The sequence below is a fragment of the Microtus pennsylvanicus genome, chromosome 13 (genome assembly GCF_037038515.1).
Source record: "Microtus pennsylvanicus isolate mMicPen1 chromosome 13, mMicPen1.hap1, whole genome shotgun sequence".
Classification (NCBI taxonomy): domain Eukaryota; kingdom Metazoa; phylum Chordata; class Mammalia; order Rodentia; family Cricetidae; genus Microtus; species Microtus pennsylvanicus.
The window spans coordinates 68,957,946-68,983,645 of NC_134591.1; the positions used below are offsets into that span (position 1 = coordinate 68,957,946).

General features: G+C 43.8%; 1 protein-coding gene across 2 annotated transcripts in view; it reads left to right on the plus strand.

Moving 5' to 3' along the window:
- Nucleotides 1-25,204, plus strand: part of Usp48 (ubiquitin specific peptidase 48) — a 71,611-nt gene extending 46,407 nt beyond the window's left edge. For both annotated transcript variants that reach the window (XM_075946008.1, XM_075946009.1), the window contains exons 20-27: nucleotides 2,134-2,264; nucleotides 2,509-2,615; nucleotides 3,707-3,811; nucleotides 9,558-9,713; nucleotides 17,983-18,108; nucleotides 20,527-20,575; nucleotides 21,863-21,889; nucleotides 22,816-25,204. In XM_075946008.1, coding sequence (XP_075802123.1) covers nucleotides 2,134-2,264; nucleotides 2,509-2,615; nucleotides 3,707-3,811; nucleotides 9,558-9,713; nucleotides 17,983-18,108; nucleotides 20,527-20,575; nucleotides 21,863-21,889; nucleotides 22,816-22,838 — 724 coding nt within the window. In that variant the 3' untranslated portion in view covers nucleotides 22,839-25,204. The remainder of the gene's footprint in view (nucleotides 1-2,133; nucleotides 2,265-2,508; nucleotides 2,616-3,706; nucleotides 3,812-9,557; nucleotides 9,714-17,982; nucleotides 18,109-20,526; nucleotides 20,576-21,862; nucleotides 21,890-22,815) is intronic.
- Nucleotides 25,205-25,700: the final 496 nt, after the last annotated feature.

Genomic DNA, 25,700 nt, shown 5'->3' on the forward strand with positions numbered 1-25,700 from the left:
TTATTAATCAATTCTGGAAATATTACAAACATTTTTGCCAATGAGAAATATATGTATTCCAGTACTTTCAACTCTGTGCTCAGCATTTTCTGCAACCTGCTGGCAGTGGAAGTGTTTTCTCTGAGAACAGTCAAGATGCTTGAAGGTAGTCGGTTGGTCAGAAGGAGTGAGTTGAAGGTGGTGGATGAGACTAAACTTCCCAGCCCTGTTCATTCAGCTCTTGAAGTTGTGTGGTTGAACATTTAGAGAGCTAGGCCCTTTCTGTTAACTGATTCTGACTGGCTGTGGGTGGTGCAGTTTCTGGTGCATCTCCTTGATTTGTTGAGTGTGGTTCTCAGGGGTAAGGATTTTGTGGGTGTTCAGAAGTTGCAGTGGATCAGACCAGCACCAGATAGCAGTGACCAGACATTTTGGAGTTTCTCGGACCAGCCATTTAAACTGGCTGTACCAAGCGTCATATGCACTCTACATTTTATTGCACATCAAAATTGGATTGAGTGATGTTTCTTCATTGCACACAATTAAGATAGGACAGTAGTTCAAAGTCACATGTACCAACACACCCACACCTTACAAGGCACCCAATTGCCCAGCCTTTTTACCTTTCCAATTTCCTTCAAATAGCAGAATAATACTCCACACTGAGTTCATTGGCAACCTTTGCCTACTTAAAAGGGTCAGCCTCAGTAATTGATCCCAATGGGTCATTTATTGTCAAATGCATGGCCAGCTTCTATACTTCTCATCTCCTTTGAAAAACATTTTGGATTTCCACTGCACTGTACATTCTTAGCAGTTCTTTGAACAAATGCTGTGTTTATTGCAAGCTGTCTCTGCTGGTTTACAACCCATAGAAGGAAAATTGCTTGAATTTGATTTTTATCTAACATAATTTCCATAATATTAAGTAAACATAAAATTGATAACAATAGTCATTAGCTAAGTACAAAGTGAGAAATGTACATCCAAATGATAAATGACATTACCACATCAATTAAAAATGTCTTCTCATTTTACGTGGCAATTTCAGCAAGTGAAAACCACAGTTGCTTTTGCACACACCTAATAGCTGTCTTTTTCTACAGCTGTCAACTCTTTAGAGCGAAGAGAAAGATGCTGGCCCACAGCAGCACATAAGTAAATAGAAGAATTTAAAAAGTGCTGTGGGATGAAGCTGGACTGAGCTTGTTTGTATTTTAATGATCTCTGAGGTCATTTAAAGAAAATCAGTGAAAAAATACATATTTTCTAGACTCGTCACTTCTTCCATTGCTGTGTTGCCATTATGACATTTAGAAACAGTATGGTCTTAGAGCTGGGGATGTGGCCAAGTGCCTAGAGCCTAACATACGTCAGGACCTGGGATGGTACACGGCCCATCGTGTGGGTGTGGTGGTACATGACTAGAATCCCAGCAGACAGTCAGACAATGTGATTATAGTTGAAGGCCCCTAGTACTTAACTTCCTTTTTATTTTCATTTTCCTCTCCTTTTGTCTTGCAGTAACTACTATAATTTTGAGTCATCTGTCTCAAAAAGTCATCATTTTAAAGGATGCATACTGAAACATAGGCAGGACAGTCACAATTTCTGTGCCAACCTCAGCCACGTGTTGAGACCTTGGCTTAAAACCCAAAGCAGAGGCCGGGCGGTGGTGGCGCACGCCTTTAATTCCAGCACTTGGGAGGCAGAGGCAGGCGGATCTCTGTGAGTTCGAGGCCAGCCTGGTCTACAAAGGGAGTTCCAGGACAGGCTCCAAAGCTACAGAGAAACCCTGTCTCGAAAAACCAAAAAAAAAAAAAACCCAAAGCAGAATTTATGTGTACATAGTCAAAAGTATTGCACATTTAATTGTATAATTATGTGTTTTCTATAAGTAGCCTTATCCTGTACCTTTTCTTTCACAGCTAATTTATTTTATCTAGCTTGTGAGTGTAGATTCATATCAGAACTATTCATAAAGTTTCACTGTTTCTCTGGTTTCATTTTTAATAAGTCATTCCCCTCTTGTTTCTTACAGTAAATTGTTGGTGGTACTGATTTTGTTGTAGGATGTTTGCTCTGTCGCTCTCCACGTGTCTTAAGGCATGTTGTTTGTTGTTTTTTGTTTTTGTTTTTTTTTTTTTTGCACAGTATAGCTCTCATATGGCCCAGCGAATGGCAAATGATTCAAAAGCTCTTTGTTGTGGATAAAGTAATTAAAATCACAAGAATTGAAGTGGGAGGCGTAAACCCTTCTGAAGTGCAGTATATTTCTGAGCCTGGTAAGTTTGCATGTTACTCTTTGTTCCTTTCATTAAAAGTTGACAGTTTAAGGGGGAAGGGAAGGGTCTGTCAGTGCTCTCTTCTCTGGCAGACCCCTGAGCCGTCCTCTTCTGAACATTTAGTGCACAGATTTCCTCATCATTTGCATGCAGCCTAACATATCAGTTACTGAAAATGCTGTGTAGTAACTGATACGGGTTTTTGAAGCAATTCTTCACTTACTTCTGCTCTACTGTTTTCTAGATCTCTGTCCAGATTGCAGAGAAGGCTTGTTGTGCCAACAGCAGAGGGACCTTCGAGAATACACCCAGGCCACCATCTATGTCCACAAAGTTGTGGACAACAAAAAGGTACCATCTCTTCTTGTGGGCATGACTGGGAGATGTAGGGCATCAAATCTGCCCACTTAGCATTAAACTTGGGCAATTGGAAAATAGTAGGAGAATTTCCAGTGCTGTCTGAGTTTTGGTTTAAAAAATTGCCCTCTCTGTGGTTTTAGATGTGGGAATAGAGCTGGGAGCATAACAGGATAAGGAAAGCCAGGCTGGGCCTCAGCCTTGATCTGAAGTGCAGGTGAAGTGGGGAGGAGTGGTTTCAGAGCATTCTTCTGTATTAGTATTGGCCTTGGGAGGAGAGCACGTACACCAGTCAGTTACATTCCAGGGTTTGGGAGAATTAAAGGCAGTTGGTTACTAAATCCATTGCTTAAGAATGCTACCTTAACTAATTAATCCATTATAGGTGTAGAGTTGTATTTTATAAATTGAAACAAAGGCTTTTATTTCCAAACATGCTGAGAACAGGAACATAATGTAAGCATCTCCACTTCCCCCTGAATATCCTTAATCCTTTTGACCGTCAGCCGATTTGCATCGTAGAAGAAGCAGCCATTGTATAATTTGAGTTTAGTAGCCATATCCACAGTGTTATGCAGAAGAGCAGTTCTTTTTTCTGTTTTTCACTTCCTATGTCAGGTGCGTCATAACCCATAACTCCAGTTCCATGGGATTTGATGTTTCTGGTTTTTGAGGCACCTGAACTGTGTGTCTCAGAATGAAAAAGACAATTAAAACTAAATAAGAAAAACAATTAATAGAAAACCAAATTTAAAAAACACAATTAAAAATATAACTAAGCCAGGTGTAGTGGCATACGCCTTTATTCCCAGCAGAGTTCATGGCCAGTGTGGTCTATATAGTGAGTTCTTGGACAGCTAGAGGTACAATAGGGAGACTCCCCATCTCAAAATAAATAAAATAAAGGTACATGAGTAAACAAAACTTTGGGGCCCGGGAGGCCGCAGGGTTAGGTTACAAGAAGTTAAAGATCAAAGAAAGCTGCCCTGGTTCCTGATTCAACCACTTCTCCCAGGGAAACCTCTTCCCCTACCAAATGCTCACTTAGGGCCTGACTCATTTTTCTCTGATCCTGGTGCATTCAGGTGATGAAGGACTCCGCCCCAGAGTTGAATGTGAGTAGTTCTGAGACAGAAGAGGACAAGGAAGAAGCTAAGCCAGATGGAGAGAAAGACCCTGACTTTAATCAAGTATGCATTGAAGGTCTTTGCATCATTGTGCCTTCTTTCACTCCATGCTTCTGGTGTCTCTTCCCTGGTTGGGACATCGTTCTTAGTCCCCTTTCCACTTGTTCTGTATTTTGTTTTCTTTAGAATTAATTTCTTTTAAGAAGGAAAAAGTAGCTAGGTGCGGTGGCTGGGGTGGTGCACACCTTTAAAGCACTCAGGAGGTGGATGCAAGTGGATCACTGTGCCTGAGGGTAGCCTGGTCTACTTAGAGAATTCAAAAACAGCCTGGTCTCAAAACAAGCAAATAAAGATAAAAGTGCTGAATGGGGCAGTTTGTGATTAAGACCATTGAGGATGCTGAAGCAGGACAGCCCACCTGTGAGTTTGAGGACACTTTGGACCAAAGGGAGGCTGTCTTTAGAAAAATGAAAAAGGAAGGAAGGCTGTAATGAGGTGTGGTGGCACAAGCACAGTCCTGCTCTCTTGCAGTGGAGGTTTGTGGTCACCCAGGTCTGCTTAGTAGAATGCTTGGTCCTCTTACAGAAAACTGGGTTTGGTTCCCACCACCCACATCAGGCAGTTTAAAATTTCCTATAACTCCAGCTCCAGAGGATCTGACACCATTTGTGATGATGGCTCAGGGGATAAAGGCACCAGCCAGACCTGATGACCTGCAGTCCCTGGAACTCATATTGGAGAGGTAGAGAACCAACTCCTCCTGCAAGTTGTCTTCTGACCACAAACATGCTAATGACACAAAAGAAATAAAATGCAGTTAAGACAATAATTATATGTATTTGGGTGTGGGTATGTGCTCATGAGTTTAGGTCCCCTCAGAAGCCTGGGCTGTCCCTTTGTAGCCATCCAGTGTTATTCCTGAGTACCGACATTGGACCTCTGCAAGAGTGGTACTCATTCTTAACTGCTAAGCCACCTCACTAACACCCTTAAAATATTTTTGTTTTGTTTTGGAGGCAAGGTTTCTCTGTTTTATGGTCCTGGAACTAGCTCTTGTAGACCAGGCTGGCCTCATCAAATTCATGGAGATCCGCCAGCTTCTGCCTCCCAAGAGCTGGGATTAAAGGTGTGCACTACCACTGCATGGCTAAAAAAAATTTTTTTTTTTTTTTTTGGTTTTTCGAGACAGGGTTTCTCTGTGGCTTTGGAGCCTGTCCTGGAACTAGCTCTGTAGACCAGGCTGGTCTCGAACTCACAGAGATCCGCCTGCCTCTGCCTCCTGAGTGCTGGGATTAAAGGCGTGCGCCACCATCGCCCAGCCTATGGCTAAAATTTTTAATAACAATAAATTTTTTTTTAAGGCAAAAGTATATTTTAAGCAGCAAAAGAATACTAAAACAAGACATGTGTATCTTGGTATGTTCAATAGCCATGCAAGTTTTTGGGTTTTTGGGTTTTGTTGTTGTTGTTTTGTTTTGTTTTGTTTTTATACCCTGACAATTTCTCTATATAGCCATGGCTGTCGCTGCCCTGGAATTAGCTCTGTAGACCAAGGTTGTCTCAACAAAACCCAAAGAATGTTTTCTGTTAGGATTCCCTATCCTAATATATAGAAAATTATTCTTATAGGAAGTATAAATGGATATGTGAATGAGCTTCAGGTTCTGGAAAATAAACAGATCATTGTGTTCCTTGAATAGTCTGTAGATCACTTTATACATTTTCAGGCTTTAAAAGAAGATTTATGTGTATGTATATGTATTCACTATGTGAGTACAGGTACCCACAGAGGCCAGAAGAGCCTCTTGGTTAATATGCTGGGAACCATATGTGGGTCTTCTGGAATAACAAACCCCAGATTGGAATGAACTGAAATTTACTGTGATGCCTGCCTGCCTCTAGTCTTCTCTGTCTTCATTTGCTCTTTCTTCTCTGTCTGCCTCTGTCTGGGTTAATGTTAGTGCACCCACATCCAGCTGATACTGATGTTTTTAAAACCATGCTATTTCTAGTTAATGTCTGACTTTTAATACCTGTAATATTTTTACCCTGAGATAGGGTAGTTAAATTACATTCATCTCCTCTCTGTTGGAGTGGTCCTCTGCCTCCTCCATTGCAGAAAACAGTCTGTGGACTTGTCGGTCTATCAGTACACACTGATATTACTGCTTTATTTTTAATGTAGAATAAGAAAGTCTTTAGGGGAATTGGAGAGACGGCTCAGAGGTTAAAAGCACTGGCTGCTCTTCCAGAGGTCCTGAGTTCAATTCCCTGCACCCACATGGTGGCTCACAACCATCTATAATAGGACCTGATGCCCTCTTCTGGCAGGTGTACATGCAGAGCACTCATACATTAAATATAAATAAACTTTTTGAAAAAAGTCTTAAGTCTTGGTTGCCTCAAGGTAAATGTTGCTTGTAGTTACCCAGCTATGCTAGTGTAGAAGGATGTACCAGTATTTATTGTCCATGCTTTGTTGGAATCTTAAAAATAACCTTAAAAAACAAACAGAGCAACAAAACCCATGAAGTAACAAAACCACACGGTTTTATGAGCCGCCCTTTGACCGTGGGCAGACAGATTGTAGTTTCCTTTGTTAAATTTGGTAGTCAGTGGCCTTGGTGCATTCTGTGGTAATGTGGGATTTCGGCTTGTTTTCTAACTGAGGTGCTCGATTACCCTATTCATATCTGTGCGGGTGTGTTTTCTTTCTTTCTCTATTCTCCTTTTTGAGACAGGCTTGCTGGCCTTGCAGTGCCACGTAACCAAGTTTGGCCTTGATCCCGTAGTCTTCCTGTTTGGCTTCCAGGGTGCTGGGTTTACTGGTGTGGCCACATTGCCTAGCTGTGATATGGACCTAGGAGTTTGCAGATGTGTTTCTTGTTGGTCTCTGTTTTCAGCTTGATTTTCAGCCCAAGTTGTGTAGCAAACTCTACATTTTCATGTGATTCAGACTTTGAAATGCTGGCTGTTTCTCTGAACAGCATTTTGTTCACTGTGGTCATGACCACAGCGATGTTTTCAGGTGGGTGTGGAAGTGCTGTCCTCAGTTGTGGATGGCAAAAGATTTCACGTGTACAAATATGATGCAGAATGTTGGAGAGCATTGCTTTTTACGCCATAATTATTTTGTACACATTATAATTTTCTTCCATCTCCCTTCTCCATGTTTGGATATTGTAATACTCTAGAATGTTTTAAATACTTTTGGTTCAGGGCAGGGCGGGATCTCTTCTAACCCTCTGTTTAGAGCATAGTAACTAGTCCCGGGGGATACCTAGTGTCTTCAAAATGTCACCCTCCCCTCCCCCTGTTTTGTCTCAGAACATGGTTGCTGGTTGTACTGCAGGGCAGTAAATCCCTGCCATAAATCGAGGCCTTAGTGCTCCTTAATGGAGTTGAGCAAATCCCCTTCCCTCCTCTCTAAGCCAGATCAACCCAGTTCTTTCCGTGTTATCTGAAATTCAGGTTAATGATACACTCAGTGGATATCACTTAGGTAATTGGAAGCCTTTTAAAACCAGTGGCCGGGAAAGGAACAACAACCAGTGTGCTGGCTTTAGTGGGTTGAGATGAGTTAAAGAACAATAATTCCAGGAAAAGCCTTTAGACCCTTTATACAGTCAATTTGAGAAGATCTTAGTTGTGGGTGGGACATGAGGTGAGGTTGGATTTGTACAGTAGATCCTGTTGTCTGTAGATGACCCCTCTTCACAGTCGAGTTGTCAAATGTTGTTTTCAGGACTGCTAACTTGGCTGATTTTTTTTCTTGTGAATCTTAGAAACACATTTGTGCGCATGCAAGCTTTGGCTAGAGTGGGCAGAACCTTGCCAGTGGGCAGCACCCTGAGACCAGGTTCTTGTGGAGTCTGTGCCCTTGTAGCTGCTTTATGAATTGCAAAATACATTCATAATATGAATGAGGCACATGTGTCCAGTGACCCCAGCACCGCCTTTCACCACAATTGACACTCAGTGACATCTTAGAAGCCAGAGAAGAGCTACAGTTATCTTATCCAGATATAATTAAACCAGAAAAAAAGGATTTTGAAAAATCCCACTTTTATTCTCTGGCCTGCTTAACAGGCGAACTGGACCTCTTGTTAACCTCTCGGTGAGGCCTTTGTAAGTAGAGAGCCACCACACACCAATCCCAGCTCTGGGAAGACAGGATCACCCACTGCCTGGAGAACATAGCACGTTCAAGGCAGACCTACATAATGAGACACTTTCAAAACAGACCAAAAAAAAATGTTCTAGAACACTTGGCTCCTTGCTATTCTCTTTTCTGAAGACTGGTGGTACAGCCTGTATCATACCTGTATATATATAGTCTGTGCTTTTGTGGATGTTTAGGTAAGTTGCAGCGATCATGCTGCTCTAAATATTTGATTCTGAGTATTCCAGAGGTAAACACAGCTTCCCATGTAATGTGTCTAGTGCATTTGAGAGAAGCTAGCAGGCACGATTCCCTGTGTCCTCTGAACCCGAGTTGATGAAACTGCATGGTCTGTGTGACTTGGGTGGTTTCCATCTAGCCAAGGGTCTTGGAGTCCACCTTCGCCTTGGTTCTTAACAGTGGTCTGTACTCTGGAGATCAGCATTTCTATAATGTGCAAGCTGTGCTCGGGTGTTCTTTTGTTTGCTTTCACAGGACTATAGTCGAAGCCATTTCCCTTCACCACTGATACAACAAGAAGCACATTGCTTGAGTAAAGCCTAATCTTTGATTTTATAGTTGATATTTACTTCCATATCATTCTCAAAAGGAGCCAGGGATGTGGCTCAGTTGGTAGCGTGCACGCTTAGCATGTAGGAGCTCTACTTTCCGTCCCCAGCTCCATAAAGTGTAAGTGTTGGCATACTGCTATAATCTTGCCACTATGAAGGTGGGGACAGGAGGGTTAGTTCAGACAGGGGGAGCTGTAGACTAGGCCTGTGGCACCCCACCCCCCAAGGAAATGGTGAGACTGAGGGAGCTGTAGACTAGCCTCCGGTACATGACTCCCACCCCTCCCCCAAAGAAAACATGTAAAAGAACTTAAAATTTATTTACATAATTCTATAATCTTGAAATTTCAATTTATTGACTCATTTGGGTTTTTTTTTAATTAACTTTCTAATGCATTTGTTTGTTTATTTTGTGTATATATGTGTGGATGCAGTAGAGGTTAAAAAGACAGCAAGAGTTGGTTCTCATCTTGCCCTGTGTGGGTCCTGGGGAACAACCAGAGGGTTCTTGCAAACTACCTTGATCGCTTGATCATTGTGGTCACAATTTCTTAACTGGAACAAAAAAATAGCCATTTTCTCTATATGTAAGTGATATTTAACTGTGTGCACGCATACTTGCCTTCAAGTGGAAGGCATCAAGAGAACTAGTTTAAACATATTAATTAGATATTACATAACTGTCAGACTTGGCATTGATGGCCGTCTCACCAGCCCTGGGCCTTGTTGTCTAGCCCTAGGCTGGCCTTCAGAATTCCTGCCTTACCTCTCAAGTGCCAGGATTAGAAGAAGGTCAACTTAATAAATTAACAACTGTTAATTTATTGTTGTTCCTGATTGGAGGTGAAACTTTGTTTTCTTTTTAAGTGTTTTTTATAACGAGCTTTTAAATTACTTACAGGCAGTTATAAGTTCATTTTTACACGCACACACCCCGTATATGTGAACCCACTAATCTGTAGAACCTTGGACTCCCTGTGTTGGAGTCAGAGGGTTTCCGGAGCAGTTGTATCCAGCTTCTGTTTGCCTGAAGAACCTCCCGAATAGGGTAATCTCTTTGGGATCTTGTTTTTAGAGCAATGGAGGTACCAAGCGACAGAAGACGTCCCAACAGGGCTACGTGGCCTACCAGAAGCAGGTTATCCGGCGGAGCACGAGGCACAGAAAGGTGCGAGGAGAGAAGGCACTGCTGGTGTCGGCTAATCAGACATTAAAAGAACTGAAGATTCAGGTGAGGGAAATTGAATGTCTGCCTGGACTCTCAAGGATTCTGTGAGTTCCTCCCCACATTTTTTTTCTGGGACTGAGGCATTACTAATCTAACTGCTTATGGTAGTACTCCAATGGGAGAGGACTTTCTGAGTTTTAAATGCTTGTAGGGCCCCAAGTTAAAATGTTTGTTTGTTCGGTTGGTTTTTGGTTTTTCATGATAGGGTTTCTCTGTGCAGCCCTGGCAGTCCTGGTACTACATCTGCCTGCCTCTGACTCCTGAGTGATGGGATTAAAGGTGTGTGCCCACATTCCTTACCATTGGTGTGAAGTGTTTAAAAGGGCACCAAGCACAAGGAAGTCCTCCCTGTTGGTAGTAAAGCTCCAGATTCATCCTGGCATTGATTCTGTAATATCCCAGAGATAGAACATGGTTCTTAAAGATCATGTATCACTTTTTTGTTGAGGGAGCGTTGAGACAGGGTTTCTCTGTATAGCTCTGGCTGTCCTGAACTTGCTCTGTAGACCAGGCTGTGCCTCTGCCTCCCAAGTGCTGGGATGAGTGGTGTGTGCCACCACTTCTGCTTTGCAAGAATGACCTTGTACAATTTGGGTGCTATCAGTTTCTTTAGGTCCCCCATGGTGTTATCAGTGCTAAACCTGACATGGACTTTCTTTCACAGAGGGTTGTTACTGTCACTGTGACCACAACCTCTTAGCTGGACCAAAAAAACCTCCTAGTTTTCACAGTAGCCAGTCTTTGTATCCAGTGGCAAGTGATAGCTTATGCACATACACTTTTCTTCAGGTGGGAGGCCTCGAGAGAGCTTGTTATTCCACAACAAACTTCAGGATAATTGTTCTCTCTTTTCCTGCCTGAACTGTGAGTTTGTTACTGAGGGAGAAACAAACAGCACTGGGAACTGCTTATGAGGATGAGCCAGAGGCTCTCAGCACACTTTGTTTTTGTTGTTGTTTTGTTTCCTATTTGGTTTGCACACGTGTATGCCTGTGTGAATGTGTGTGTGCACTCATGCATGTGGAGGCCAAAACTATCTATCTTGGCACCTTTTCCCATCTTATTTTAAAATTTTCAGTTTCTGTGTATGAGTGTTTTGCTTGCATGTGGACCAGGTGGGTGCCTGGTGCCTGCAGAGAAGAGAAAAACATGTCTCCAATTCCTTGGGACTGGAGTTACCGGTGGCTGAGAATCAGCATGTGGGTGCTGGGAATTCTTGCTGTGTCTTCCGCAAGAAAATCAAGCACTGTTAACCACTGAATCTTTTTTCCAGCTCCTAAAATTTTACTGTGTGTGTGTAAAGTGTGTATGCTGAGGGGGATGTGGGAGCAGGGCCATGATACACATGTAGAGATTTGAAGAGAGCCTTTACGAGCGTTCCAGGGATTAAACTTGGGTTTGGCTTTTTTTGGTTGGGGATTCATTCATTCATTCATTCACATAGGTTTTTGAGGCAGTGCATCACTACATAGCTCTGTCTGGCCTGCAACTCACTGTGCAGCTGCAGGTAGTCCAAGCTCACAGATCTGTCTGCCTCTGTCTCCTGAGAGCCAAGACCAAAGGTGTGGTCTACCACACTATGTATCAGCAAGTGTCTTTTCCTATTGAACCAGCTCAAGGGTCTAATTGTTCCTTGAGACTGGGTTACCTATTGGCTTGGAGCTTGCCATATAAGGCTCGGTCAGCTGACCAGCAAAGATCTAGGTAACTTCCTTTTCCTTTCTCCCCAGCACTGGGATTACAAGTATACATTGCCATGCCTATATGTTTTTAATTAGTTTTAATTGCATGTGTGGGAGTATGTGTACAGGTGAGTATAGCTTGTAGAGTCCAGAAGAGGGAGTTGAGAGCTACCCCAAATGCATGCTGAGTACCAAACTTAGGTCTTCCGTTAGAGCAGCCCTTACTATTAACTGCTGAGCTCTCTCTCCAGTCCTCTTACTCAGATTTTTAAAGTATTTTATGTGTGTGTGCCTGAGTATATGTATATCCACCAAGTATGTGGCAAGAACCTAATCTGCTTAAAGTCAGTGAATATCAGGTCCCTGGAACTGGAGTTATAGGCAGTTGTTAGCCACCAGGTGAGTAACAAGTGCTCATAACTGCTGAGCCGTCTCTCCAGCCCTACACACCCACTTTTTGGTTTTGTTTTTTTGAGATTTTTGGAGCCTGTCCTGGATCTTGCTCTGTAAACCAGGCTGGTGTTGAACTCACAGAAATCTGACTTTCTCTGCCTCCCTAGTGCTGGGATTAAAGGTGTGTGCCATCACTGGACAGCTCACGCCCACATTTTAATGTAGATTCTGGGGATCAAACATGGAGTCTCAAGCTTGTTCAAAAGTTCTTTGCTGTTATTAACATTTTCTTGTTTCTTTTGCGTGCATGTGGGTCTGTCTGTATGGTAAGTGAGAGGACAGTTTTTTTCTGGGGAAACGTGTTCTCTTCTTCCGTCATGTACTAGAAACCTAATGCAGATGGTCGGGCACAGTCACAGCACCTATCTTAGTTTGGGTTGTTGTTGCTGTGATGAAACATCATGCCCAAAACATCTTGGGGAGGAAAGGGTTTATCTGGTTTACAAATTGTACTTTTTCAATGGAAGAAGTCAGAATGAGAACTCTAGCAGGGCTGAAACCTGGAGGCAGAAGCTATTGCAAAGACCATGAAGGAATGCTGCTTGTTGGCTTGCTTTCCACACTTTGCTCAGCCTTCTTTTTTATAGAACCTTGGACCACCAGCCTATCTATGACCCCAGCCACAATCGGGTTGGACCCTCCCCCAGCACTCACTAAGAAAATGCCCTGTTGCTGGTCTTTATGGGGGCATTTTCTCAATTGAGGTTACCTCCCTTCAAATGATTCAAGCTTATCAAGCTTGACATAAAGCTAGCCAGCATGCCAGCTCCGATTAAATTTTTTATTTATTTGCATGTATGTCTGTATTGTGCCTTAGAAAATCAGAGAGCTGTGGGATCCCTTGGAGCTTGATTTACATACAGTTGTGAACCTCTGTAAGAACAGTGTTCTGTTAATATCTCTCCAGTTCCCCTTGCTTTTGTTTTTGAGCTTTGCTAAGAATTCCTGCCTATCCTATATTGAAGTCGCTAAATTGATCAGGCTGACTCAAATCAAACTCCTGCCTATGCCTCTCATTTCTTAGTATTTTTGGTGACATATTGTCTATTGGCTAGAATATATTTACATCTATTTATTTGTTTACTTTTTTGTGTGTGAATATGTTTATTTTGTGTATGTATATTTATTTTGTATGTAGATATGTTTATGGGCGCATTGTGCTTGTGGTCAAAGGACAGCCCATGAAAGTTAGATTCCCTTTGACTGTGTATGTCTCAGGTACCGAACTTGGATCATCAGGCTTGGCAGAAATTGCCTTTGCCCCAGGTCATCTCACTAGCCCTGTTTGCTAGGTTTTTAACTCATCTTTATCTTTTTTTATATAATAGCCTTTTCCAAATTGTTGTTTAATGCCCCATCCATACTGTCACTTGGAAATCTATAAGGTCACACACATAGGCAATTACCCAAATTCTTTGTGATGGTATCACTTCTTGGTATCAGGGAAAGCTCCATAAGTGTGCGTTCCAATAGTATGTCTCAAACTCTCAGTAGAAAGAGCTGATAAATTCAAGATGTCCATGAAAAACAATCTGGCCCCTGTGGTTTGAGTCACTGTAGGATCTCCAAAAGTTGACCACGCTCCCTTGTTTGCTGCCTTTATGTGGTGGCATTCATGGCAATGCATTTTTCTTGTTGCTGATATTTATCATTGTAATTGAGGCAAAAGTACAGGCTTCTTTTGAGGGTGTTATGTGTTCCAGATTGTCCTGAGAACAGCATTTCCCTTGGTTGAACCCACGGCTCTGAAAATAAATGTGTTGGCATAATATCTTCCCTCTGTTGTTGTGCCCTTTACATCTGAGAAGGCTTGTTTCCATCACCGGTTTTCTGCCTGTCAGCGGTAAACCTCGAGCATTCAAAACCTTTAAATTACAAAAAGAGCCCCTGTGGACAAGGACGTTTCTGAGGCCTGTGCTGCTCTTATTATGGATTGCTGTTTTTGAAGAATAAATCAGAAGGCAGCAAAAATAACCTCTCCCCCTGGGAAGAGTGTGTTACCTGCTTGGATGAACTGCTTCACGGCAGCAGCTGTTCAGATGAAACCCCCACACGCTTTTTCCTCAGTGATTTCTTTGTGGTATTTCCTCTCATCTCCCGCTCTTGTGAATCAAACAGGACTGAAAGAAAGGGTGGCGGGATGGAATTTCCCCCTGCTGCCCAGTGCTTTAAGAACAGCGGCTAGCTGTGACCCTTCCGCTGCAGCTATGTGGCATACATGTAGTTCTCAGTTGGTGGCGGTAGGTACTTCTTTTTCTTTTGTAGACACTTTAAAATTATTTTATGTGCATTGGTGTTTTGCTTGTATATATGTCTGTATCAGGGTACAGGTATCAGCTCAAACTGAGTTACAGCTGTGAGCTGCCATGTGGTTGCTGAGAAATGAACCCAGGTCCTCTGAAAGAGCTGCCAGGGCTCTTAACTGCTGAGTCATCTCTTCAGCCCCAGTAGGTGCTTTTTTTTTAAAAAAAAAAAAAAAGGGTTGTACTTCATTTTCTTTTGTAGAATGAAGCCTTTCCTTTGGGCACACTGCTCTAGGTGAATTGGGTGACAGTCTGCCACAGTGTAAATCAAGGTTGTATAGATAGATGCTTTCCCATATGCTATTGCTTAGAATTTTAAAGTTGCTTTGGGGGGCTAGAGGAGCAGCTCAGTAGTTAAGAAATTCTTGAGAGTACTTGCTGCATAGAGGACTCAGGTCAGGTCTTAGCACCCTCATGGTTGTTCACAACCATCTGTAAGGCTAGTAGGCTCTAGGTATATAAGTGTTGCACGTAACATTCGTGTAGGCATCAGATTCATACACATAAAATAAGTAAATGTTGAAACCATTTTAAAAAACTAAAGTTTGTTGTTTTGCATAGTTGTTTGTTCATCCAATAATCCAGTAATGCTTCTCCCCTGTTGGTTTGTTTTGCTAAACAAATACTCAAATCTAGACCTAACTCACGCTAAGTAGTCATTCTTCCACTTCCCTTCTCCAGTGCAAAATTTTATTTCCCTAAAGATGTTGTGTGTCATTGGCCCTTAGGAGGGGGGGTGGTGTTTGGGCACAGGGTGAAGTGGCTGAAGCGTCTGCATTTCCTTGCCTCAGTTATGTGGGTAATTGAAGTCTGGCACCATGCTCTGCTGCTCCTGGAATGTCCACAGTTAGGAAGCAGGTCACTATCAGGCAGCCTGTATTGTACGCTGGCACTCAGGCTCTGTACTGTCCGTGGACCCCTGCCTTGATTTGTCTCTCTTCTTCGAAACCACTGCTGTCTTCTCCCAGCACCTCTTCTGGGATACCTTGTCATAGTCCCTGTTAGAATCCTGCACCTAAGTTGTGTCACTCCATAAGGACTGCTGAACCACCTGTCCTGCATTACCCAGAGGGATTTTCCTAGTGTAGATTTCCAGTGTCTAGTGCAATACTTGTCGTGTGCTGGCTTCATGAAGGCCACAGTCATTGTTGAACACACTTACGTGCCTTTGTCTGTACTCACAGCACAGTGTGTCAGTCCCTCAGAGATGGTATTGCTATCTCAAGGGATTTGAGGCTTTACCCATCTCATGGAGTGGGCATTTCAAGAGAAGAAGCCATCCTATATTGAGGGGAATGAATGCGACCTTACCTGTGTGAAGTCACCGTCACCTATCTCCATCGAAGCTCTGCTGGATGTGCTGATGAACCTGTTCCACATTGGTATGCTGGTCTGGGGTTGGCAGAGTTAGCCTTGTCTGTACATCCTACACAGCAGGAAGTGTAGGAACAAGGCTTGCTGCTTCAGGAAGCTCACTGGCAGTACCGTGCCCTTGTCACCTCTGGGTGTTCATGTCTTTTTGAGAAATCCAGGTATCATTCTTACCTGACCAGAGCTCTTATCTGTAGCCAGTTTTAAAGTCAGTCCTGCGGTAAGCATTACCCCAGTCCTTTCTGCTGCACAGGGAGCTGGAGACTGAATTCCTACAGATGACCCGTCTTTCTGCCACCAAGTAGAAGAAAGCATGAAAGCTGGATGACTCCCTTAGCATCAGGGATAACAGTATAATAAGATTGGGTGCTAAAGAATTACTTTTGAAGAATATCTTGGCTGAGTGTAGTAATGTATGCCTTTAATTCCAGCAGAGGCGATTGGATCTCTTACAGTTGGAGGCCAGCATATCTATATAGTGAGTTCCAGGACACTCAGTGCTAAACATAGTAAGAACCTAAGTCAAAATAAATAACTTAATTAAAAATTTCACATGAATGTTTTTAAAACTGCCTTACCTATTAAGAATAGTAATAGTGAGGGCTGGAGAGATGGCTCAGAGGGTAAAAGCACTGGCTACTCTTCCAGGGGTCCCGAGTTCAATTCCCAGCAACCACATGGTGGCTTACAACCATTTGTAGTGAGACCTGGTGCCTTTCTTGCCAGCAGCACATTGTATACTTAATAAATAAATCTTTAAATAATAATAATAATAATAATAATAATAATAATAATAATAATAATAAGAAGAAGAAGAAGAAGAAGAAGAAGAAGAAGAAGAAGAAGAAGAAGAAGAAGAAGAATGGTAATAGTGTTACTATTGGTGTCTGAGAGCCTTTTCAAGATTCCTTCTGCTCTCTGAATGTAATTACAATCCAGAAATGATTTAAACTATTATTGGTTATTTTGAGATAGCACAGATTGAATTTAGGGCCTTGTTATACTAGATGAGTGTGCCCTCACTGAGACAGTATCTCACTAAGTTAACACTGGCTGATCTGTCCCAGCCTCCCTAGCGGCTGGAAATAAAGGCCTACCCCATCAATTCTTTTAAAACTTTCTGAATCTGAAAGACATTGAAGGGATTATGTGTTTTGGAATGTATTTGACTTTTGTTGCTTGGCCACTGTTGGGATACAGCACGTAGCCCTTCTCTGAAGTTGTATTTTGGTCCCCAGAGACTCAACACTGAGTCTAAGAATATTGACAGTTTGTCCGAATGACACAGTCCATCCAGGCTGCTTGCTAAGGAGATAAATGTAGGTGGGCAGTTGATGGAGGAAGGTCATTGGTTAAAAAATAAACTGCTTGGCTGGCCCTCATAGGTTAAAACATAGGTGGGAGGAGTAAACAGAACAGAATGCTGGGAGGAAGTGAGCTCAGAGACGCCATGCTCCCCTCTCCCAGGCAGATGCGATAGCTCTGCTCTCAGAGGCAGACAGATGCCATAAAGCAAGCTGCCAGGTCAGACATGCTGAATCTTTCCCAGTAAGACTGATGCTACACAGATTATTAGAGATGGGTTGATCGGGATATGAGAATTAGCCTGAAAGGGCTAGAGTTAATGGGCCAAACAGTGTTTAAAAGAATACAGTTTGTGTGTTGTTATTTCAGCGCATAAGCTAGCCAGGCGACCAGGAGCTGGGGAGGCAGGAACGCAGCCTGCAGCTCCCACAACAGGCAGTGGTGCTGCGTACCTTTACTCTCAGCATTCAGGAGGCAGAGGCAGGTGGATCTCTCTGAGTTTGAGGCCAGCCCATTCTGCAGAGCAAATTCAGGACAGCCAGAGCTACGCAGAGAAACCCAAACCTTGCCTTTAGAAACAATTTTGTCCAATTTTGTGTGTGTGTGGTGGTGGTGGTGATGTTTCTGAAATGAGTGTCTCAAGCCAGCCTGGAATTCTGTGTGTATGATTTGTTCTGCAATGGAACCTCTAAATTCAGAGAGGCATCATACATTAACCCCTCCATAAATGAACTATAGGCACCAGACAACTCAAGCCTAAAAATACTTTTAGGTGAGCATTCATACTTGTTCGTGGAAATGGTTTTGAATGAGACCATGTGCTTGCTTATGATGTGTTGCACCTTAGGAATGGGGTGATCTTGATGAAGTGTGAGTGCAAACAACACAGCCCTATCTTTGAGCTCCCCCTGATAGACTTGGGGAGGCAACAGGACACTGAATCAACTGACCTGAATGTCTAATTGTCTCTGTTCTCTATTCCTGAGGCTTGGCCTCCTAGGGACACTCTCTAGCATTGTAGCAAGTGGGCTGGCTGCTTTTGTACTTTGGAGCCTTTGGATTTTTCCTGTTTTTTAGAATCTGTTTTATGTTTTCAAGGGTATTACAGGGCTCAGTGTTGTCCTTTGTATAGACATTGTTTCTTTTGTATTGCCACAGATCATGCATGCATTTTCAGTCGCTCCCTTTGACCAGAATTTGTCAATTGATGGAAAGATTTTAAATGATGACCGTGCCACCCTTGGGGCCCTCGGTGTCATTCCTGAGTCTGTCATTTTATTAAAGGTAAGTAGCGGCCGTCCAGCTGGGGCCTCGGGTGTCAGTGCTGCATCCCTGGTAAAGGATATGCTGTGGTGGTGAAGCAACGTGGGTCCTTGAAGGGCAGGAGTTCTCAGGGGCTGGGAGCTTTTGCTCCCTCTTGGTTATCCAGCTCTGACAGAGGCTGAGAGGAGGCCAGCACACCACTAGGTCCTCACAGTCACCATCAGCTGCGGTGATGGCAGAATACCTACCACTGCCTGTGAACTAAAGATAAATGGCTATCTCCTCTTGGTCCTCTCTGGATTTCTATGTGGCTTGGTGTTTGTGCTGTAGACAGTCAGGACAGACAGCACTGCCAAAACTATCACCATCCATCTCTGCCTGATTGCTCCAGGTTGATTTTTCTCTGACAAGAGGCCAGCTTCTCCAGACCACAGATCTGTTTTTTATTCCACTCACGAAAGGGAGGCTTGAGCTCGGGTCAGGATTGACTGTCAGCCCATGAACCACCCACCACACTGGGTTCAGCTCAATGACCTGGTCTGTGGTTATGATTTCTTTGTTGGCACCTCCTCTTCTTGCATTCATGGTTTTACTTGCCATGTGTGCACACATTCCTTTGGTTTGCTTATTTTATTGTTGTATTAAGACAGGGTCTATATAACCTAGGTTGGCCTTCTACGTTAGCCTCATGGTTGCTAGGATTACAGCCATGCACCACTGTGCCTGGGTTGTTTTATTTTGGACTAGTTGGAGTCTAGACTAGTGTGGCTTCTTTGCAATGCTTCCCTCTTTAAGAAAGAGCAGAGAAGAGGTGTGTGACCTGTGAAAGGATTGCTCACCCTTTTTCATCTATCATTTTAACAAAATAGGTTTCTTTTGCTGTGATAAACACCATGACAACAAAGGCAGCTTGGGAAGGAAGGTTTATTTCAGTTTCTGGTTGTAATCAGTCATGAAGGAGGGGCAGGAGCTGGAGCCAGCAGCTGTGGAGTAGTACTGCTTACTGGCTTACACTTTGTGTCTTACTCAAGCAGCTTTCTTTTTTTTGAGACAGGGTCTCACTATGTTGTGCTGGCTGGTCTGGGACTCACAGGCCTGCCTTTGCCTCTGGAGTGCTGGGATCAAAAATGTGTGCCATGCCTGGTTACACCTGCTTTCTTATACTACCCCAGACCACCTGCCCAGGCACAGCAGCATCCACATCATCATTAGTCAATAAAGTGACCCTCAGATTTGCTTACAGTCCTATCTGATTCTTCCCACGTAACTCTAGTTTGTGTTAAGTTGGACAGAAAACTAGCCAGGACACAGCAATTATAAAAATCTCTTTGAGGAGAGGAGGGCTTCTTGTGATTTCATTTGATAGCACAGTGGCGTGGCCTGCACTTCTTATTGCTTTAGGAGCATGGGCTGAGGCTTTTTTGTCTGAAGTGCAGAGAACCAGAGATCTTGGACTTTGAAATATTTGTATATATAATGAGGTATGTGTCATATGTACCCCATATACACAACCTGGAGGTAATTTCATACAATATTTTTACTGTTTTAAGTAACCCATTTAAGGAGTTTGGTTATAAACATTTTGTACTTTAGATATCCTATAACAAGCTCAGAAAGAAAATTTTGGAGTTAGTGATGCTCTCTACATGTATAGAAGAGAGGGGTGCTGAGGCACACTGTTCTGCCACATAGGAAACCCCGGTAGAACAATCCCAAAGATACCCGACCTGGGTGGGCATGTTTTTGTAACTTACCCTGACACAACGAGGCAGGCACATCTACGTCTGGCATGTCTGGTCCTCCCATCCTGACTGTTGGCTTTTCCCAGAACTATAGTCTGTGGAATGATAATGTTTACCTGTTGAGTTGTTACCTTCTAGACTAGCTCGTTACATGGCTTCTGTCGCAAGTCTGCAGCTGGAGTTTGGACTGGTCATCCACTTTGCCCTTGCAGTTATCTCCCCTTAGACACGGCTCCTTCGCACCTTCCTTGTTTAAAGCTGTTTGTGGGGAAGATAACAGCGCTCTGCCTCGTACAGTGGGCCAAAGGAGCCTACATCTACATTTGCCAGAGCATTTGTTAAGTCTGAGCAAGGCCCCTCCAGCCCAGTGCCAACTTTTTGTACAAAGCTAGGCAACACTGAATGGACGAGGAGCATTGCTCATTAGCCACCTGTGAACCAAACTTTTGCTGACGGAGCCAGCCAAGCTACTGGCCCTGAGGGATCTGAGCTTGTTTCATCCAAAACAAGTCCTCTGTAGACTGGAAGTACCAGTTTGCTTCTCTAAGGGTAGGACTGAAGCGCTAAGGGTTTGAACTGTGAGACAGGATTTGTAGCCAATATTTGAACCAGGACTAGGCTTCAGGGGGTGGTTAGCCTGTTTTTCCCTAAGCCCCTCCTCCCTCGTGGCTCTGAACGGTCTCCATTTGTTTTCTAGGCTGATGAACCAATTGCAGACTATGCTGCAATGGATGATGTCATGCAAGGTAAAGACCATGCTTTCAGGACCTGGTGATGAATTTTGGATATGGGGTTATAGATAGACGCTGAATGACCCTGGGCTTTACTTTGAACCTTGAAAGAGAACTACTGCATGCTTGCTCTTAAAGTAGAAAACTCCCCAGTTTGGGAAGTAGAAAGCATTGATTATTAACATGAGGAAACTGGAAAAAAAAGGTAAGCCTAGGGGCAACATTTGGGGATACACTCTTAAACTCTTAAGAAGGAAGTTACTGGGACCAGGCATGGGACAAGAAGTACTAGGAGATGGGAAGGGAGATCTCAGAGCCCAGGCTGTGTGCATCAAGTAGTATAGGCATTGGTCCAGATTTGGGAGCTGGACATAGATTTTAGGATGAGCTTTATGCATGGTTGATGGAAGCGATGGTGACGGCCTTGAAGAGGTTATTGCAGCTAGATGCAGAAGAGACAAAGCATGTGATTTTTGCAGGAATTGCCAGGCTCTAAAAGAAAGAGCATGTAAGCAGTGGAACTGAAAGCACCATTGGCGGCTGGCATGCAGACTGGGTATTGCCAAGGTGGGCTAGGTGATAGAAGAGCTAAATGTTCTTCACTGGAAGGTTGTCAGAGGTTAAGATATGGAAAACAATAAAAATATCTTATTCAGAAAGAAAACTGTAATTTAGCACTTGTACAACTGAGACAGGAGAATTGCTACAAGTTCTAGGCCAGTGTGGCTTACATAGTGTGAGATTCTGTCTCAAAAGTAATTCAGATAGAGCTGGAGTGGCGGATAAGAGCTCTTGTTTTTCTTGTAGAGGATCCAGGTTGCTTCCCAGCATCAACATGGTTGCTCAGAACAATTTGTAACTCCAGTTCCAGGGGGTCCAATTCCCTTCTGACATCTGTAGGCACCAGTCAGTGCATGGGGGATACACAGAAATGGTGTGCAGAAAAAACACTCATACACATAAAAATTAAATCTTTAACAAACAAAAAGGAAGGAAACTAAATATCAGAAAAACTGCTAGAGAATCTCACAGTGGGATCTGTCGTGTGGGAGTGACAGGAGGAGAGAAGACAGCTCCCAGAGGTCAGCCGTGAGGTTTCCAGGCATGCCACAGACGCTTGCCTTTCTAAATAACACGTGTGTGACTTTGATGACGAGGCCAACAGATCATTGCTACCATGGGTTCAAAAGGAACCATTCCAGGTGACTAAAGCAATTAGAAGTTATTTTAAACTCCTCATCGTGAGGCATTTGACATGCTCGCAGTAACTGTCTTTCACTCTGGAATTCTTTTCTTCTGCAGTTTGTATGCCGGAAGAGGGATTTAAAGGTAAGGCCTTTGTCGTGCTTCTTCCATGTCAGAGACACACTGGGACTCTTTATTAACGTGAAGGCTGGAATTTGATTTTAAAATTTAATCCAATCCAAGTCTTGTGACTGGAATTAATTTTCGCTGAAATCATTTCTATCCCAGCTTCTCGTTCTCGCTGTCCGCACCGAGGCCTGAGACTGGCCTGTGTGAGAGGGGCACTTCCTTGGTCTGCTTTCAGGGAGGCTGGGAAGTAATGAATAACATTTCTAGATTCATATTTAACCTTCTGCCCAAATCTCCTATCAGCTCCATCTCATCGGGGCAGCTGGTATGTGAAGGGTAAGAATTGGTGCCGGCAGAGTATAGGCTTCTATCAGGTCAGTGCCGGTTTCATTAATCATGAAGATTTTCAGGTGGAGACAGCGCTGCCTTGTCTTCTCAGTACTGTACCTGTGCAGATGCAAGAACTGCCGAGCTGCTTCTCTGTTCACCACTCCCAGGGTCTGTTGGCAGGTTCAGATAACTTCCCCAAATGGGATTGAATCAACTGCCAGCAGTTCCTCACCGGGCAGTGCCAAAGCTCCCGGCCCAAATACCTCCTTCCTCCCCGTGTTGCTCTTTTGTCTGCATTTGAGCTCCACAAAGGAACTCCTGGCAAGATCTACATAAATCAAAGCATAATATTCCTTTTTGGACGTAGCTGTAAAATGAAAGCATCAATCAAACCCAGTTAGCTTGTGTGATACGCATAGGAATCCATGGCTGTCAACCAAAATGTGATTTCTCTGAGAGCTTGGAGTCTGCTGGTATTTTGTCTTGATCTTCAGTGCCAAGGGCCCCTGTGTTCATTTGTTATGGGCGATATTCCCTGCTGACACATTCTTGCCAAACAGAATACACAAACTCTTAATTTTAGCCCTCCCTCCATGTGTGTTCTATTTCAGGTACGGGTCTGCTTGGACATTAATCTTTGATCACTTGCTGACTGCCAAGGAATAACCAGAAAGGAAGAGGAATTTGACGTGTTAGGGCATTAAAGAAAAAGTGGATTTAAGAATTAAACTATTACCTGGCTCTTCCAAAAGGCAAAAATCCATTCAAAGAGACTGTCCCAATTGCCTTATGTCAAATAAAGCAGATTGCACTGATGGGCATCAGACGAAGGAAATGTTTCAGATTTTCTATTTAAGCGGTGGTGGGAGGGAGAGGGTGAGTGAGCAGCGTAGCAGTGGAGTAAATCATGTTTACACGTGAGATTTGGAGCCACAGGAGGGAATAAAGTCCTGGTCAGTTTCATACAGATGCCCTGGCCAATCGTGGATTTGTGTGGAAGTGCGTGGGATAGCATCCTGCTCTGAACTCCAAGTGACTGTCTAGAGACACGACCTACTAATCAGTACCTGTCTTTGACCCTTACTCGTCTATCAATAAAGCATGAATATGAAGAATTTGCCACCATGGAACATGTCTTCAGAGCTCTACTGCAGGGCAGCCATAGCCCTGCCGCCTGCTCGCCGTCTGTCGGTGCTGGGGAGAAGAGCCGTGTGCTCTCCCTCTTAAACCCGGCACTGTTTCAGTTTTCTTCCATCATTGCAGTGATGGTGGGAAATGCTCAGTTCCTAGCAGCAAAGCAAGCATTCCCTGCACGTCTAAAGAACGGGACGGAAGAGTGCAAGCTGGACTGGCAGAAGGGGCCCTCCCGACCTCCAGCTCCACTTTCCTCAGACCTCACTTGTCTTTGAAAGGCATTCTTCTGACACACCGCAGAGGGACATTTTGAAAAGAGAAACAAAAGAGTATGCGGGTGTGCTGTCTCCAACTCAGGATCACTGTTGGTAGTGAATAGCCTAAGCAGCACCTGTATCCACGGGACACAAGGGTTTGAATGGAGCGAGAGGTTGGGGTTGAAGGGCTGGGATAACGGTTGGCTTTTTGCATTTTCTCTGTTGAGTCGGTGTGGATATGTTTGCGGCCATTTTTTTTTAACCTCTAGTTTGTTTAAATCTCTGCCTAACTGATCTAAGAAGAGCTGATCTCAACATTAGCAGCATCTTTTCACAGCCCTCTTGTCAGTACTATGGCTGCTAGGGTAAAACTCCAAATGTGGTGTTTGTGTTTGCAATGACGAGTTTGTGTTCCGGAGGAGGTGAGGTGCCCTCTGCAGGGCCAGGAGAGCCATATACCTCCCAGGAAAGTTACGCCTTCTTGTGGACACAGGGACTCAAGTGACCCTGGTTTCCAGATCTGTCCTCCTGAGCACCACAGAAACGGGACCAAGCCTCACTCAAAGAGTTCACTCTTTCCTATGACACTCAGCAGGTCATAAGGTATTTGACAGATGACCTTACAAAGAAGCCCAGAGCTTGTGACTCTTGGACAAAGCATCACAAACAGGTGGTAGTGCGGATAAACGACAAGAGCTGTTGTTTCTCCCCCTCTTCCTGGGATTGAATGTGGACGAGCCAGTTGCATAGCTTGTGTTTCTTTACATCATGTTAAAATAACCACCATTAACTCTTGTCAGGCACATGCAGGTGGGGCAGACCCAGTTTCAGTGTGCTGCAGTATGCTTCCGCCCTGACAACCTGTGTGGCTCCGCCTTGCACCCCTCACACTACCGAGCCTTATTGGAGCTGCAGCTCAGGTCCCAGAACAAGGCCACCCCCAAGCAGCTCGGGATCCCTGGGCTTTGGCTTCTTCACAGCTTGAAGTAGATAAATTTTGGAGAATATGCACTTGTACTTAACAGTTGCCATGTTCCTGCTTATTAATACTTGCTGTTTGGTTGTATTTTGAGATGGGGTGGACTTAAAGCATAGGCTAGCTCTTCTACTGGGTTCTAAAGCTGCCTTCAGAAATGGCATTAAACCAGAGCATTACACTCCAGGCTTCTTCTTTGTATGTTTCCTTTTTGTTTTCCCAGACAGAGTCTCCTGTAACCCCGCTGGCCTCAGACTCGCTATGTAACCAGGTTAACCTTGATCTTCTGATCTTCCTACTTCCTCCCAGGTGCTGGGATTGCAGGCATGTGGCCACTGTGACAGATTTCATAATGTGCTGAGCCCCATCATGCAGGCTAAACACACATTCTGCTTACTGACCTACATCCCCAGCTCTCCTTTGTATATTTCTGATCATTCTTTAATCTCAAGCAAATGTGTAAGAGTCGCCTATGCTGAAACGATTATTGCCATTACCAGACATGTAGGCTATCATTTGATGTCTTCATTCCCTGAGAGAAAACTTCTTTTCTGTATTTATGAACTTTATTGTTGAGAATCACTGTCAACCTTTCTGCCAAATTAAAGACACTTGTGTCTCTGTTTCCACGGATGTTAGTCCAGAGTGAGTTCTTTGTCCTTTGACCTGCCAGTGTTGGTCTTCCATCCCAGGTCTGATCAGATCCTGGCCAACAGCAGACACTGATACTCCGTTTAAGTGGCCTGCTTTGATACCTAAGAGATGGTTTGTCTTTTCAGAGCAGGGAAGCCTGCCTTTCGTTTTCCATAAGCAGCCAGGCAGGTCACCAAGTGCTCAAGGGTAGTCAGGGTTCAGGGTGGTAGTGCAGAGTGTAGGCATGTGAACAGTGTTGACCAGATTCAGTACAATTCAGACCCCAAAAAGAAAGGGCAGACAACACTGCACAGCTTCCCTGAGGGCCCTGACATGCTGGGTGTGTAGGAAGGTCCACCTGGTTTCCTAGTAATTCCACCCTTTACTTTGTTAGCAAGGAAAGCTGCAGATTGTGGCCTTGCTTGTGTTTCCTCATCCCATGAGCATCTGCTGCTGTGCTCACCCAGCATCTGGAGGATTAGGTGTTCATGCAGTC